The sequence below is a fragment of the Phymastichus coffea genome, unplaced genomic scaffold, assembly GCF_024137745.1.
Source record: "Phymastichus coffea isolate CEN01 unplaced genomic scaffold, Cenicafe_Pcof_1.1 PCOF00051, whole genome shotgun sequence".
NCBI classification, from domain to species: domain Eukaryota; kingdom Metazoa; phylum Arthropoda; class Insecta; order Hymenoptera; family Eulophidae; genus Phymastichus; species Phymastichus coffea.
Genome location: NW_026706862.1, coordinates 1,573,153 through 1,591,155, shown reverse-complemented (window position 1 = coordinate 1,591,155; position 18,003 = coordinate 1,573,153). Strand labels below are relative to the sequence as shown.

General features: G+C 34.2%; 2 protein-coding genes across 3 annotated transcripts in view; both read right to left on the bottom strand.

Moving 5' to 3' along the window:
- LOC131665458 (uncharacterized protein DDB_G0271670-like) overlaps positions 1–15,234 on the bottom strand; it is a 42,537-nt gene extending 27,303 nt beyond the window's left edge. Inside the window, exons 1-2 of the mRNA XM_058937339.1 lie at positions 15,063–15,234; positions 13,035–13,306 (exon numbers count right to left, since the gene is read on the bottom strand). Coding sequence (XP_058793322.1) covers positions 13,035–13,306; positions 15,063–15,234 — 444 coding nt within the window. The remainder of the gene's footprint in view (positions 1–13,034; positions 13,307–15,062) is intronic.
- Positions 1–18,003, bottom strand: part of LOC131665449 (zinc finger protein 724-like) — a 120,389-nt gene that overhangs the window by 59,531 nt on the left and 42,855 nt on the right. The window lies entirely within an intron of this gene.

Here is an 18,003-nt window from a genome sequence, read left to right as displayed (position 1 = left end):
ATTATTATGATATTTATTTGAATAAAAGTTACTTTACATAAACGTCTTTATTCTTTCATACGTATAAAGTCTTATCTATCCATGAATTGTGCGAGTTGTCGAATCATAACCATTTAACGTATACTTGTTACCACGTTTCCTTAAAACTTTTTCAATGAGATAAATATCACGATACATAAGCTTTCTGTAGTTCTTGCTCGTAAAAACCTCCGACAATTGGATTGGCTTTATAATCTTTTAAATGATAAATGATAGGCTTTGTCTTCACAACTCGTTGAATAGTAAAAATCTCAGTAGACCAGTTAGGAGTGTATCCTTTTTCGAAAACGTGTTTAGACTTGCTCACAAGTACTTTATCGCCTACTTGGAATTTAGGGCTCTTAACGAAAAGACGTAGGTCGTAAGAGAATCGTCTCAACATTTGCATTTCATTCTCTTTATTTACGTCTTTAGGCTTCATATCTATCGTACGATGTTTTCGATTATTGTAAGATTTCAATAAATCAGCTAGACTGTTGATCCATTTGTAATTTCCTTGAAGACTGAATTTTTTCCACATGACACTTTTTAGCGTGCGATTAAAACGTTCACAAATAGTTGCCTTAAGATTGCTATAGGTTGAATATAGATTTATTTTATACTTTGTCATTAGTCTTTGAAAATTTGAATTGTAGAATTCTTGGCCATAGTCCACATGTAGATTTCTAGGAGTACGTCCTTTTTTTAATATAGACTTCATTGCATAAGCAACATCTACACCAGTTTTTTGTTTCACAGGAACTGCCCAAGCATATTTTGAAAATATATCAATGACAGTTAATAGATATCGAAAGCCTTTGTTGTCTCTCGAGTAGCCTTGCATCTCTACAAGATCAGCTTGCCATGTCTCATCTATTCCGCGTACATCAACTTTTCTACGGGGATAGTTTCGACGTGCTGGTTTATGTAACTCATCCACCACTCTTTGATGTTTCATTTTCATCTATTTTTTTAATTGTTTTAAAAAGTCAAACGGTTCAATAGTTCTTTTTTTCTCCTTATTATTATTATTATTAATATTATCTTCTTCTAACTAACTAATACCTACTCGATGCTTTACTAATTCTAATCTTATTGTATCCAATGATTTTATAAGATCATTCATCATTTTCATAAGCGTAGTAACGTTAGCTTCACTAGTTTTTCGCAACGTTCGTAAGTTTACAACATCGTTACTCTCCTGAGGATCGGCTATATAACAAATTCTTTTATCATTCGCGTCGTATTGTCCGTCTTTAGTGATTTTATATTCTACACCAGAAGGAGGGCCTTCGTTACTCTCCTTTTTGTTCAATTTACGCCCAAACATATCAACACTCATTTTATTACTGAGTAATATTTAGGATTCGCTTAATATATGTAGCTAGCTTTACGTAATTCTTCAATAATTGAATGAATATCATTAACATGACTAGAATTATCGGCGGTTTGTTCGGCAATAAGCAATCTCAAACGATCAACGAGCTCGTTTGGATCATCCCAATATACATAATCAAATAACGTTCCTTTTCTAGCTATTTTATAGTTAGGAAAAAGAACTCTTCCATCAATAGTCGATTTTCGCTTCTTAGCGCTACTGCTCAAAGATAAATTTGGACCAATATACTTTTTGAATTTATTTACATGCTTATTTCGATATTCTCCATTTGTTTCGTATCTCTTTCGATGAGCGTTAGTGATTTCAAGAATTTTTATATAATTTTCAATATCCAATGAACTGATTAATTTAGAATCATGTTCTTTACGAAAGAGAAGTTCCATTAAACCAAGTGTCTTGCTGTATGCTTTATCATTCACAGTCACGTTATCGTTTTGGAAGGAAATTGAAGAATTGCCTATGACATATGTGTTTTCATGCAAGCGAACACCGAATGTCTTGTCTAAATTACTTTTCTGCTGAGGTTCATGCAATAGTCGAACATAGTTTCCTACAATCGAATCATCCAATAGCTGTTGTCTCTGTTCTGTAGTTACATTTGAACTACTTTTGTTCAAATTTATAGCAGTTGTATCAAGTGATGATTCATCATGATCATCATCATCATCATCAATAGAAATAGCAGACTCAAATGTGGTATCAAGCGGTTGTAATGTAGAATTTAATTCATTAGCAGTACTATTGAAATATCAAGATTTGTAGGGAGTGTCAGTTGCTACTTCTGACTTGAAAACATTATCGAACGCGGTTTTCTTTTTCTTTTTCGTTGGCTGTTCAGCAGTAGTAGCGTTACTTTTATCAGTAGTTTCCTTTACGAGTTTCTTCAATGGATCAACCATAGGTTGAAAAGTTTCATGCAATGTCTTTTCTAAATCAGCTTTACCGCGTTTTATTAGTTGATACTTGCGTCTTATGGCATCACGAGCCATGGATAATTCCTCGAGCACCTTCTTTTCTCTTTCAAAGTCAGCCATGTTTACGCTTCTAATTTCTAAAGTTAAATAATCTTCATCCACTCACTCATCTATATTTATAGGAAAAGAATCAAATCCCTTTCTATATCGTCCATGATTTATTGGTCTGTCTCTGTCGATAACCAAAAACCCATGATATCTGAGTTAACATGATCATTGTAAATGTGTTTAATATTCACGTCATCTTGTCGAAACAGAACAAGTAAATTCACATTATCTGAAATGAGATGCTTCGGAATCTACTTTTTTTATGTCTACCCATACAGAAGAATGCTTTTATGTTATCTTGCTTCTCAGTGGCTATATCGTCAAAAATCATGATAGAATGTAGTCGTGTTTTATCTGGTAAAACAACTGTCTCATGCTCGCTGAAAGCATGATACTCTATACCATTAATAGGCTCTAATAAATCTTTCAAAAATTTATATTTAGGCTAATTAAGGGATTTTGAGTAGACATATACGTTTTCAAATCTAAGACCATTAGGATGAATGATTAATGTTAATAAACAATTAGTTTTTCCACAATTACTAGGTCCGCAGAAAACGGCACGGATACTATTAGGCAATAGTTCGCCATGTCTTTTTTCTTGTTTTTTCGTCTCCACCACTCTATCGAAATTAATGAATTGAAGCTTAAGAGGATGTTTTTTGAAATCCATGTTGTTTACTCATCATCGACACCTCAATGAATGAGTTTGTTAGGTATAAAAAGTCTGCTTATAGATCTTTTATTGCATTAACATGCTGTCTTTCGAAGAAGTATGATCACGTACTATAAAAGAAAGACTAGTGGTGATCTAGTGAACAAGATTATAAATAAATTGCCTATTGGAGCTCACTTACCTGGATATAAGTATTGTGGTCCTGGTACAAAATTGAACAAACGATCGGCACGTGGAGATCCTGCTAAAAATCTACTAGATGTTGCTTGTGAAGAACACGATATTGCTTATGCCCAAAATCTGGAGGATATTGCGACAAGAAATAAAACTGATGAAATTCTAGCTAACAAAGCTTGGGAAAGAGTGCAAGCTAAAGATAGCAGTTTTGGTGAGAAAGCAGCTGCCTTCACTGTAGCTAACATTATGAAAGTTAAAAGTAAGCTTGGTATGGGTGTTGATATGAAGAAAGGTAGTAAGAAAAGAGGTAGTGGATTTAAAAAACGCCAAGCACGAAAGAAATGTAGAAAAATCAAAAAGCCGTCAGTTACATTGAATAAAATTATTAAGACGGTCTCGAAAAGCAGTGTGCCTAACAATCGAGCTCTTGTAGTTATTCGTTTGGCTATAAAAGGAGCCAAAGAAGCTGTGAAAAAGGCTGGCGGTAGAAGTAAAATAAATATACTACGTATTTTACCTATTCCCAGTAAAGTTGGTGGAGCGCTTCCTTTTTTAATTCCATTATTTGCTGCTTTAAGCACCACTAGAGCTCTAGCTGGAGGAGCTGCTTCAATAGCAAAAGCCGTTAACAGTGCTAAGGCCGCTCAAAATTAATTGAAAGAAGCTCATAGTCATAATAAAACTATGGAAGCTATTGCTATTGGTAAAGGACTTTATTTGAAACCATATCGTAAAGGTTATGGTCTTCATCTGAAACCATATTCAAGTGGAAAAGGTTTAAAAAAAAAGCTCGAAGTAACTTTACCTAATCGAGCACTGACAGATCATGATATAAGAAAATATGCTAAAATACTAAAAACTTCAAATTTTCGAGGTGTTTTCATGTGTAATGCTCTGCCAGCCGATGGACCACGACATAAAGAGACAGCTATTGTAAATTTAGATGATAAACGTGGACCAGGTACTCATTGGGTGGCATACAAAAAGAAAGGTGATGAGGTTATGTATTTTGATAGTTTTGGTAATCTACAACCGTCTATAGATCTATTGCTTTGTCTCAAAGTTAATAGAATCATGTATAATTAGATATAAAAATTTTAATACATATAATTGCGGCCATCTTTGTCTCAAATTTCTTTTAAACAAACTATAGAAAATACGACTAGTATATAAAATACTCATTCAAAGAATGACTATCATTTAACATGAATCTGTCATTAACACTGACATTGAGTCTCTCGGGAACATCATCCGTACTCGAAACATATTATTTTCCACTGATCGAATTGATACCAAACAAAAAATACGTTCTTGGTTTAGTTGAGCTATTAATATTTAATTCAATACCAAACATTGACGTTGGTTATAATAAGTTTTACATTATAGGTCAAGAAGCTATCACTTTACCGACTGGTAGCTAAGAAATAGAAGATATTGAAAGCTTTCTCAAATAAGCATTAGCATCTAAAGGTATATCGTGTAGCCTGAAACCAAATAATAATACTTTACGTAGTGTCATTTAGTGCAGTCAAAAAATACATTTTGAACCAGAAGATTCTATTGGATCAATTTTTGGCTTCACTAGACGTACGCTCGTTGAAAACGAAACGCATAGTTCTGACTTACCCGTCACTATTCTCAAAGTCAACGCTTTACGTGGAGAGTGTAATATTACTACAGGCTCTTACATAAACGATCGCAAAGTACATACTATATATGAATTTTTCCCAGCAGTCCCACCTGGATATAATATTATAGAAGTTTTCTCTCAAGTCATTTACCTTCCAGTCGCTGTGAGGAGCATTGATCAATTTCAAATTCGTATAGTTGATCAAGACGGAAATCTAGTTAACTTTCGAGGAGAAGTCATCACAGTGCGAGTACATATAAAGACCATATCTTCGTAATGGGTATCATTTACAATATAAAGACCGGTCGAGGCTACATTAAGAGACAAAAATGTCAATCAACAACCAGTCAACTGCGAGCTATCAGACCACTCACACCTCAGAACAGTCAATTCCTAAAAAGCTTGAGACTGAAAGTCGTCGAAAATCGCGGAAGAAAATATTGTGCCTATTAGTGTGCTGTATAAAACAACAACAACAATATGGAGAGAATTCTAGACATTCACTCAACTGTCGCTTTCGATGAGTCTATAGCTCATTATGAAGTTCATGCGCATCAGCCTTATTCATTATCATATTTCAATAATAGTGATGAAATCCATATAGCAATTCAACATCAAGATTTATCTCTGCTTCCATCACGCAGTATGATTCATATTTGCGGTCGGTTGACCAAGCCGGACGGTATTACTCCAGTGGAGAACACTTTCTTAGTCAATAACGCCCTCTGTCATTTGTTCGAGGAAATACGATATGAAATAAATGCTATTGAAATTAATAAAGTGAAAAATGTAGGCTTAACGAGCCTCATGAAAAATTGGCTTTCACTCAATCCATGTTAAAGCTCTATCGCTGAAAATGCCGGATGGAATGGTGATAACAATGAAATTTCAATATGTTACGCTCTAGGTTTTTTTGATGTGACTATGCCTCTCAGTATGTTGCTGGGCTTTGCTGAAGTTTATGGGAAAATTGTAGTCAATGTCAAGCATGAACTTATTCTCACAAGATCAAAAGATGATTCGAATGCTATTTTAAGTATTCCAGTAAGGAATCCTGATGCTTCAGAAAAATCAAAAAATACTTTAACTAAGGTTGAATGGTTGATGCCATATGTAATGGTTGCAGACAAAGACAAAACCAAATTACTCAATCAGATTGGACAAGATCGTGCAATTACTATGAGTTATCGTACTTGGGAATTGTATGAGTATCCAAAATTACCTCGTACATCAAAGCATGTTTGGAGTATTAAGACGTCCAATCCATTGGAAAAGCCTGGCTTTGTTATTTTAGCTTTTCAAACTAAACGTAAAAATTCAGTGAGTGTTAATTCTAGTAATTTTGATCATTGTAATATTAATAATGTGAAGCTATTCCTCAATTCACAATGCTATCCGTATAGAAATCTCAATTTAAGTATCAATCAAAATCAGTTTGCTGTTCTCTACGATATGTATACTATGTAACGGTCCTATATATGAGCTATTTATTAAATTATTAAATGACTGCAACTAGTCTAACGTATTTATCTGTTAGTCAAAACAATACATTAAGCGGCGCTACCTCACTGTTTACGCGACTGTATACAAATAAGAGTCGAATCAAAATAAACAGCGTGACGTCACAAATAATAGACATAGATATAATGATCCATAATGTTGAGAAAAATATGTTAATTATAGATAATTTGAATATAACAAAGTATCGATTATATAGATTTTAACATGCAGATCCACAATATCTCATTCAATTATAAATTAATAATGAATATCAATATGTAAAGCTAATTTATTTATTAACATATGAAATATTAGATAAATATAAATAATTTATATGTAAAATGAATAAGCATAAAACATGAGTAAGAATTGGTTTCATTAATAACAGCTAAATAACAACTGTTATTAATAAATAAACAATTAATAATTTATTTAAACAATAAGCTATATATAGAACGAAAAGATTAAGTTAATACTTGATAATGACAATTTTATGATTGAGAAATCTTAGATAATTAATCTAATAATCGCATATTAAGATTAGAAGAAAACCGTTACAAATATGAAAAATTAGTCATAATTCAAATGTTATTAATTAATTTAAATAATTAATTTTGGAAAACACTTCCAATAATTAATCAACTATAAGGTTATATGAAATTTTAATAATTTTCTATTGTAAATAATGTAATATCACGTTAATTAACTTTATTAGTTAATAACTTTTGACGACACTATTGGCGATAACTGTATATTGTATAAAATTCACAAATAACTAATTCTGTAAAATTTACATATGTTAAAAACTTAATATTAATGGTTATTTACTTGTAAATTAAGAAAAATCATTTCTCAAAATTCGCGAATGTCTCTCGAATTTTCGATGAAATCTCTCCTGCAATAATAAGCGGGAAAATCTGTGTATAAATACTATAAATCTGTGTATAAATATAGTATCTGTGTATAAATATAGTAGGCCCACCTTTGCACAGACTAGATTCATTCTCTTCTAGCCTTGCAAGGTGAGCGCATGAGTCTGAATAAACTTGGCTTAATATCTAAGTTCTTTCTCTCATTGTGATTAACTAAGCAAGACTATCCTTTTGTTATAATTTGAGCTCGACTTATAGAACATCTCGCGCTATAAGAAACTTGGGCCGAATTATATCCTATCAAAGAAAGACTTTAGCTCTGCTTATGGGACAATTCGCACCATAAGAAACTAGGGAATTGTCTGACTTTCCTCGATATATTGCAATTATTTATGTACATTTGATTTACTTATTTATTATATTTGATTCATTTATCTATTTTCTTGACAATTAGAGTAAAATCATCGGAAACAAATTCTTACTCATTAGCTAGATTACGAGAGTTCGAATTATTTTTATTTATAAGTGATACAAACATCACAACTAATTTTCAAAACGCTTACTATGGTAAAGAAAATGAGCCGTTACTCAATAAAAAGGATTTCATTAATAAAGTGCCGTTAATAGTTATAGACTGCTCCAAACAAAATGAAATATTAAAAAGCGCTCCAGTCGATGTTCGCTTAGAATTTGAAACTCGGACCGATTTTCCTGAAGATACTGCAGCCTACTGCTTAATATTACACGATCGTATTGTACAATATAATCCAATTAGTGGTGATGTTAAAAAATTAGTTTAAAATTAACAAGACATTATATGATCAATGTACACAATGCTTTTCAATAAAAAAATAAAATTATATATATACACTATAGACTACCGTCCATAAAGATTTGCCATCCCCTTGCTGAAATCATCAAAATTTTAGAGTTTTATGGCCCATTTCTATAAGAGCTAGAAAATCCTGCGGAATCTCATTTGAAAGGTCTTGCCAAGACCTTTCAAATGTTGTAAAACATAATTGATTTTATTTGTTTTTTGTACAACTTGTCACGTCATAAACAAATTGTTTTTTTTTAATTTTTTCACATCAACTTCGACTCCGATTTATTTATATAACGGATTCTACGATGGAAAAACTGTGTAAGTCATTCGATAGAGCTTTCAAAAAGCTACAAAATCCATATCCGGAAAATTTTTTTACCTTTTTTTTTATGAGCTATATGGTGATTTATACAAAAACAAAGATTTTCAAAAAATGGGCTGTATTTTTTTTATTTTCAACTCTGAAGAAAAAACTCTCAGAAGAAAAAATGTAGTATTTTGCAAGAGCTATCAAATGCGCCACTCAGAATTAAAAAAAAAAATTTTTTTTTCATGTTTTTTAGAATTGAAATTTTTCTAGAAAAAAAACTGAAATTACATATATTTAATAAAATTAGTAAGTAACTAGTATTTATAACTGAATAGGCTTACAAACAATGATAACAAGATACATTTATTGAACCATAATTTATTACTTACTCAGAATAGATTAACATAATTTGGTTACAATTTTTCTACAAAATTTATTTATTACATCGTTTCAATAATAACATAACAATAATAATTTCATGTTTTATAATACTAACAACGCTTGTAATTAATATATTACCACAATCTGAATATAAATTTCAGTTGTAAACAAAAACGAAACAATACTAATTATTTAAACGTTTTTTCATTGAAATGTCCACCTTTGTTTGCTATAACTACTTTACAAATTCGAGGCATTCGTGCTACAAGTTTCTCTAAAGTTTCTGCACTTATTTTTTTCCACTCATTTTCTAAGATATTCCAAAGATCCTTCTGCGAAGTCGGTCCTACCTTCCTTACAGCTCTATCTAGATCATCCCACAACAGTTCGACAGGAATAAGATCAGGAGAGTACGGTGGCTATTCCATCACAACTAATTTTTTTTTCTTCTCCAATTGAGCAAGATAACTTTTACACAACTTTGAAGTATGCTTTGGGTCGTTATCTTGTTGGAACGTAAATTTGCGACCAATTATTCTTGTTTCGGAAGATACAACATTTTTTTCAAGAATTTTTTTGTAACCTTCTTTTTTCAACTTGCCATCAATTTTAAGAAGGTCACCAACCTTAGAACCACCAAAACAACCCCATACCATTACTGAGCCGCCACCATGATTAACCGAAGCACATATATTTTTCTCTAAATGTTTTTGCTTATTTTTTCTCCCCACAAAACATCTGCGTTTACTACCAAAAATCTCGAATTTTCTATCAGACCACAAAATTTTTTTCCAATCATCAATAGTCCAAATTTTATGTTTTCTGGCCCAAGCCAATCGTTTCTTTTTATTAATCGGTTTTAGTAAAGGCTTTTTAATTGCTATTCGACCGTATAGTCCATCTTCATGAAGTCGTCTCTTTCTCGTAGTAACACTAAGTTTAACATCATACGCTTTTTGAGTTTCAACAGCAAGTTCGGGTGCCGTGAGCCTTGGATTATGTGTACTTGTACTACAAATGTGTTTATCAGTAGCGCTCCTAGTTTTCCTAGGCCTTCCTGAAATTTTTTTGTTTTTGATATTTCCTTGAGTTATGAATTTTTTAATGTTATAATCAACTGTTCTTCTTGGAATATTCAAAATTTTGGAAATTTCATTATTACTTTTATTCACTTTATGCAAGGCTACTATCTCAGATCGCTCTTCAATGCTTAAGTTTCTTTTTTTCGTCATTTTTAATGAACAAAAAATACATGCATAATTTACTGACTAGATTGGAAACATTGATATTTCACTCATTAAAGCTGATAAGAGACTGAATTTCCATACGTATTCTCTGCTATATGTATACATTCATGAAAGTCAAGTAAATCAAACCATGTAAACACTCAGTGATTATCACAGTGATTATCGGTGAGCACAATACTGTAGAAAGTCATTAAAAATGAAAACAATGCAAATTCCTCTGTTACAAACGTCGAATACAATAAATGTATCTTGTTATCATTGTTTGTAAGCCCATTTAGTTATAAATACTAGTTACTTACTAATTTTATTAAATATATGTAATTTGAGTTTTTTTTCTCGAAAAATTTTAATTCTAAAAAACGTGAGAAAAAAATTTTTTTTTTTAAATTCTGAGTGGCGCATTTGATAGCTCTTGCAAAATACTACATTTTTTCTTCTGAGAGTTTTTTCTTTAGAGTTGAAAATAAAAAAAATAGCCCATTTTTTGAAAATCTTTGTTTTTGTATAAAACACCATATAGCTCATAAAAAATAAAGGTAAAAAAATTTTCCGGATATGGATTTTGTAGCTTTTTGAAAGCTCTATTGAATGGCTTACACAGTTTTTCCATCGTAGAATCCGTTATATAAATAAATCGGGGTCGAAGTTGATGTGAAAAAATTAAAAAAAAACAATTTGTTTATGACGTCACAAGTTGTACAAAAAACAAATAAAATCAATTATGTTTTACAACATTTGAAAGGTCTTGGCAAGACCTTTCAAATGAGATACAGCAGGATTTTCTAGCTCTTATAGAAACTGAGCCATAAAACTCTAAAGTTTTGATGATTTCAGCAAGGGGATGGCAAATCTTTATGGACGGTAGTGTATATATTGTTAGAATTTAATACAAACTACCTATAATCATAGAGAGAGAGAGAGAGAGAGAGTGAGAGAGAGAGAGAACAGCATCCACACTAAATGGCGTACGCACCTAGCAAGCTAGAGACGCTTCCCCCTCTCCGAGGGCCCAAACTTAACCAGCATAAGCTTACTATGCTCCCTACTATACTAGGAGAATGAGAGAGACCATCATATAGCTTACTAAATATCCTACCAACTTCTACAGCATCCTACCTTAATAACCTCTGTAGGTGGGTGTGGGTGGGTGGGTTGATGAGGGTAGGTTGGTGTGTGTGGGTGGGTGGGTGGAGTAGGTGGATGGGTGGTTGGGGAAAGCACTCTGTCTGAGGACCCACTGGCAGATCCATTCAGCGGTGATGTGAAGAAATTAGTTTAATATAGTTTACTCTCTAAATAAATTGGAATTAATACAATTAAATATAAGCTAAATAAATTAAAATGTGTTACATACAGTACATCACGTTAAATTTTATGAATAAAAGCATTTAATTTTAAATATAATAATAATTTAATTTTAAATATATAATACCTAATCATAACAGCATATGTAACTCTCTCTCTCTCTCTCCCTCCCTCTCTCTCTATCTCTCTACCACTAGTTCTCTCACTCTCTCACTTCTTTCTCTCCCTCTCACTAATTAAAAAAAAATAAAGCATTTTATTTATTTTAATTTATTTTATTCAAAATTTATATTAATTATTACAAAAAACAATATTATTTTATTTTATTTTGTCCTCTTTCTTCTTATGCGTTCCTACTACCTTGAGGGGGCGAGTCGGCTTTCTCGTTATCGGTTTAGCCGGAATCATGATTATTCTACGCCGAATAGCCTCACTACTTTTGATTTAGGGCTTCTTCGGTACAGTTCTCTGTAAAATATGTGACAAGAATCACTCTTCCTTGAATGAGACGCTTTCGCTCAAGGTAATTGAGGGAGAAATGAGAGGATAGGTCATAAATAAATTATACAATGACATGAATCAAATTAAACTTTTAACCTATTATTATTAATCATTATTCAAACTAAACATACGCGCGCATAACATAGTCTCAATTATTGACCAACTAACTACAAAATAGAACAGTAAACTACTTATAATATTTACAAATAAATATTTCGCATTTCATCCTAATATCTAATCGCGCACTTAACCTATTACAAACTTACTTAAAAACTACGCGAACCAATACCAGATAAATTGCCCGGCACGTGGGCGCCTGGACAATTCGCCGGTCGCAACTTACACTATTATATATTAAACTTAAGCGCGAACCTTTAGATAGCCGGCACGTGAATGCCAGGCATCTTATTCAACGTGCACCGGTCATCACCAGAGAGAGAGAGAGAGAGTGTAGAGAGAAAGAAAAAAGGAAGGCTTAACCTTTATTCACTGCTCCTCGCAACGTCGAGAATCTTGAGCGATGTGCTGCCGCAGAAAGTACCGGTCGTCGTTGCTGGTCAGATCGTTGCTAGCTGCTCGCTACTATCGCTGACCAAGTATCCGCAGACGACGTTGACTCTCCTTGCAGGTAGGGCTGGCTGTAGTCGCAGACAAAGCTGTTGTCGATAGGGTTGACTTTCCTCTCAGCTATCCCAAACTGCACTTTCTGCACTCTAGCAGGACTAGGCTTCGACTCTCTCACGCACTTATTCTTGCGCTCGTCTCGCAGCCGCTCAGCGGCGCTCGCTCCTCTCCCTACCTTGACCTATTAGGCGACACGCGACGCACCGCTTATCGGTCACGCGTCGCGCGCCTGCCGATCCCTGCATGGGCCTAGTACTCTCTCTCTCTCTCTCTTTTTCTCACTCTCTCCGCGCTCCTCAACTTTTCTTGCGCTCAACTGCGCTGGCCCGTCCTTGGCGCTGGAACAAAAAGACCAAGTGTTAGGCGCATACTTTAATGCGCCTAACGTTGGCCAACACGCCTTGCTGAGTGGAGGAGGGAGAAACGCAGACGAGAGACCGGCACACGGCCTGCTCTCGTCACAAATATTAAAAATATTAATTAATTTTGTTTAAAATAATCGCATAAAATATATAAATTTTATAATAAATATAAGTGTTTTCTTACCTTAGTAGACAAATCAATTGCCTCATCATGTTGTAACATGTCAAGCAAAGGCATCGATGATGTTGCAGACGCAGATGTGGTAGACGCAGACGTAGATGACGCAGACGTAGACGATGCTGACGTAGACGACGATGACAACGTCTCCGATCCTGAAGATGATGTAGATGAGGGCGACGCTGATGACGATGATTTTGCTGGAATTAATCTTTTTTTTATTTTGTCCGCTAATTCATCCTGCACCGTCTTGGCCAGCTCAGCTTTTTTCTTGCGCTCTAATCGTGAGAATTCTTGTTTTTTTTCTCATTATTTCTACGCGCTTCTGGCGACATAGCTGCCCTCACTCGCTCTTCTATGGTCTTCTCAATTTGATAGGCCAATTGTTACGCGACCAGTCTTTCAGTCATTGATTGTTTGATCCACTGAAAAATGAAAAATCTGTATAAGTACATGTATAGAATTAAATAATAATATTAATATACTTACTTCACGAACAATCGCAATAATCTGGGTGAGTTGGGCAACGTGTTGTGCGTTGCCTGCACATCTAAGCTACTGAAAATAAATAAATATTTAAATATTAAATATTAAATAATATAAAAAAAGACCTTACTCCGTTTAAAATAACAATGAGCAACCGATACAGCAGCTCACGCGGGATAGCATTAGTATTCTGTAAATTATAATTAAAAATTATTAAAACTATATATATATATATAATTATTTTTAATTTTTAAAATGATTACTTACGGTTTCTAGAAACTGACAAACATTAACGATACTTTCCATTTTCACTAACACAAATTTTTTCACACAAATAAATAGAAAAACCAATTTCACAATGTGCTATGACTAACTCGATGTTTGCCTTGAGACTGATCGTCGAAAATCCTACCGAACGCTTGTAATAATAATAGATAATATTTTTCTACAATATGGAGTATAAGATAAAGAGGGTTGGTAGCAAAACATAGCTGCTCTCTTTTTCTCTCTTCCAGAAAGTAGTGGAGAAGCTTGATCATTCTGAAACCAGCTGTGATCTACATTTGTGGTAGACATAGTCAACTTAAGATAAGAGGGTAGGTAGTAAGCATAGCTGCATATGCGTACCCCTACTCCTCCGCGCTGTGGTCCACGCTGAGTTAGAGCTAGAAAGAGGGAGAGAGAGAGCACGCATCCTCACACAAAAATCCTAAAATAGTTTTCAATATCTCCTTATAAAGCTGAAATACAATACACGTAAATGGTTAATTTGTGATGATTTTCAAATTATAAACCTGGTACTAGCAAAAAAAGTAGTATTACGGAAGTTGATGGGATCAAATATGATGGCAGATTTCTGTTTGTCTTTGAAAAGAAAAGATAATGACCTAACTAGCTACAAGCGAAAATCACTATAACAATCTTTCGAAAAAAATAAGATATTTATCTATATGCACGAATGGAATAACATGCAAGGTTCTGAGATTAACGAAATGGGAATTTACAAGTTTAAAGTTAAAGACTAGCAAGTTAAAGACATTGAGATTTAGGGTTGCGACATCATACGATAAAAGCACGTGTAGTCCGAAATTTGAGAAAATACGATATATTTTTATATATAAAAATATATTCCTGTTCATGTCTTATTTTTAGGATCAAGAATAGTATCTTCTTGCATTTTTAGTCTAGAAAATTTGAGGTTCTAAAGTAGTTTTAACATTCAATATGAATTCTATATCTTATAGAACATAGGTATGATATATCGGTTCATATCTTAATTTTCCAGGTTTTTGAGATATTAGTAAAAAATTTGGAGGCAGAGTATTGTAGAGTGAGAGTTTTGATTTAAAAAGGTGATATCAGTTAAAAAAATTAATGGTGGTAGTAGAGAACCGCGAATATTGCTAAAAAACATGTTTTTCATACTTATAGGTTAGGATATTTTGCAATTCTAACGTGCTGGGTAAAATCTGAAGCCAGATTTGAATTCAGTGCGTCAAAATCCTTCGGGTACGTAAGGTGTCGTTTTTAGTTCAGGAATTTTTTAACTTTTGTCGGCTGTCTTATCAATTATCGTGGTAAACCAATTGTAGTCGTGATTTAGTCTAGATTGACCATGCATCTCGATGAGATCCACCTGCTTAATTTCATCAATACGTCGAATATCGTATTTGCGTAATGCATAATTACATCTGGCTGGCTTGTGAAGTTCCTCCGTCATTGTCTCGTGCTCCATCTGTTCCGTCTACCCCATTTGTATTGGAGTATCTGTTTTCATTTTTGCGAATTCTGGCTTATATATTTCAACCAAATGGTTGACATTACTTTCCAAAACACTAAACCTAACATGTCAAAAATCACTATAGAGTTACTTAGCATGTAAGCTTCATTTTTTTCTTTACGCACAACATAGATCATATAAAAAAAATTAGAGTCATTTTTATCTAACTCATTCATGCACTGATAATAGCTAGGTACTCATTCTCGCTCAGTCGGGATATATTATAATAATTTTGTGAATCTTGTGCGCAATAATAATATCAGCATCTTCGCTGCTAGCCTATAAATATTCTTTCTGTTAACTAGCAGAAGCAGTAAAATAACTATTTTCATGTTATGGTATTTTCTTGAGAAAGTTGGCTGTTTAACTGGAACAAATTCAGTATTCGTACACGCTTAATTTATTATTAGTTCCACTTTTATCACTATAGCAGTGAGGAAATTGTCTATTTGCTTAAATTCGTTATTCAAGACATTATAACTGTAATCACAATTATGTTTGAACAGAATATACTTGTGTCTGATTGCGATTTCACAAGCTCAGAAAGCACAAATTTTTAGTTTGATAATCATCCATTTTGACACTTCAGCGATTACCATTAGACTGCAGTAGGTAAGCAATGTATGTTTCATGCCACTTCGTGGGGGTCCAGGTGTCTTGAAATATACATAGGGGTTTGTGCATGCGTGCGCGCACTGCGCACGCATCATGGGTGATCAGGAAGTGGATGGTTCCTCCCACCTACTCCCCAGAGTAATTTATTGACCTAGTCGCAACCCCCGCCAGAGGCCCCCTCCCCTATTCCTAAATAATAAAATAATTAATTTTATTTTATAGACTGCCAAGGTAGATTCCTCCTATAAATGTTGTAATGGTAGATCGCTGTTGATGTTGGTAGGACGTTGGGTAAGCTAAATGCTTGCTAGGTGTGAGCCCTCAGAGAGGGGGTAGCGTCTCCTGCTTATTAAGCTATGCTGGCTAGGTAACAGCCCTCAGAGAGGAGATAGCGTCTCTAGCTTGCTAGACGCGTATATCGTATAGCGTGGATGCTGCTGTGGTCAGTGGGTGGTTCCTTCCGACGACCCCTAAAGTAATGACTTTAGGGGTCCTCCTTGGAATAGTCGCGACCCTCGCCACCCTCCATAGAGGTTGTTAAGGTAGGACACTGTAGAAGCTGGTAGCACATTTGGTAAGCTATATGTTGGCTAGGCGTGAGCTCTTGGACAATGTGTAGCGTCTCTAGCTTGCTATGCTGGGTAGGCATAAGCCCTCTGAGAGTGGGCAGCGTTCTCTAGCTTGGAAATTCAAATACCAAATAATCTTCACTTGGACAAAGGTAACGAAATTCACAATGCAGGTTTTGAAGTTCTCTTGAAAAAATACAAAATTAATAATGTCAAATTATAGCTCACTCAAATCTTCAATACGTGAACGATTCAATCATACGTTGAAAAATGCTATGTGGATCAAATTTAACCTACGCGGCAATCACAAATGAGTGGACATAGTACCAGAACTCACCATTATTGACAGCAATCGTAAAGATAGAAGGATTGGTATGAAACCCTTGCAAGTTACAGTAGCGAATTAAGTTCAAGTATTGCACAATTTCATTTAATAATTCGTAACAAGGAGATTAAACTTCAAGGTTGATGACAAAATGAGAGTGAGTAATATGTATTAAATATTTGAAAAAATATACACACTGAACTAGTCTACGAAAATATGTACTATTGTACGCATTGCTTCGATAAATCCAACGATTAATTACTTGAAAGATTACGAAGATTACCAAGATTACCCACTAAGCGGTCTCTATGAGCAGAAACTTTACAAGAAACTAAACATCTCGACATATATCTGATTAAAAAAATGGATAAAAGGCGTAATAATCGAGTCATTGTCAAATAGTTAGGATTCTATAATTCACATAGTATATGGATAGATAAAACTGAATTATAGAAAAAAAAATAAAAATAATATTTCGATGGCAGTGGGAAGCAAGTGCCATTTGTCTTCGTGCATTCTGAGCGTGATCTTTATTTGTATTTCGTTGCATAATTTGTAACAGTATTTTCGATTTACGGGAGGGTTTAGATTACGCGAATATACTCTGCCAAAAATTCGGATGGGCAATTGAATCCCACAGAAATGCTGGTTTATTAACAATAACATTATATTTAGCAATATCAACACAACAAGATAACAACCGAACAACGAGCTCGACGACTTATACGTGCGCAGAGATCTATTATATAAGCGGAGTGCTTGACGTAGTAAAGCTGCGGTGCCAAGCGAACGGCGCACTCTTTCGTTTGAAAATTGCATCGCTCCCGGTGCTGATGCAGGTTTGCTTGCAGATTGCACGCTCAGACGTGTAAAAAGAGGGATAAAGACTAGCTTTCGCATTGACTGTTAGCAGAGGAGCTCCAGGGGAATCTTTGATCAGTTTCTTCTTTTCGTCTTTCGGAAGCTTATGTTCTTCGGGTTGGAACTTCCAGGAAGTTTCTTGTCCTGGCATCCCAATAACCCGACCCTCTCTCTCAACGTCGAGGTTGTTGTTGCGTTGTTGCTGTAGCTGTTATTGATATTACTGCTGGTTTCAGTCCAACCATTATTATTGGCTTGTAACAAAAAATCATGGCTTTACCACTATGTCTGTTGGCTCTTATCATTGTCCTTTCGCTGTATCAAGCTAAGAATGTGTAT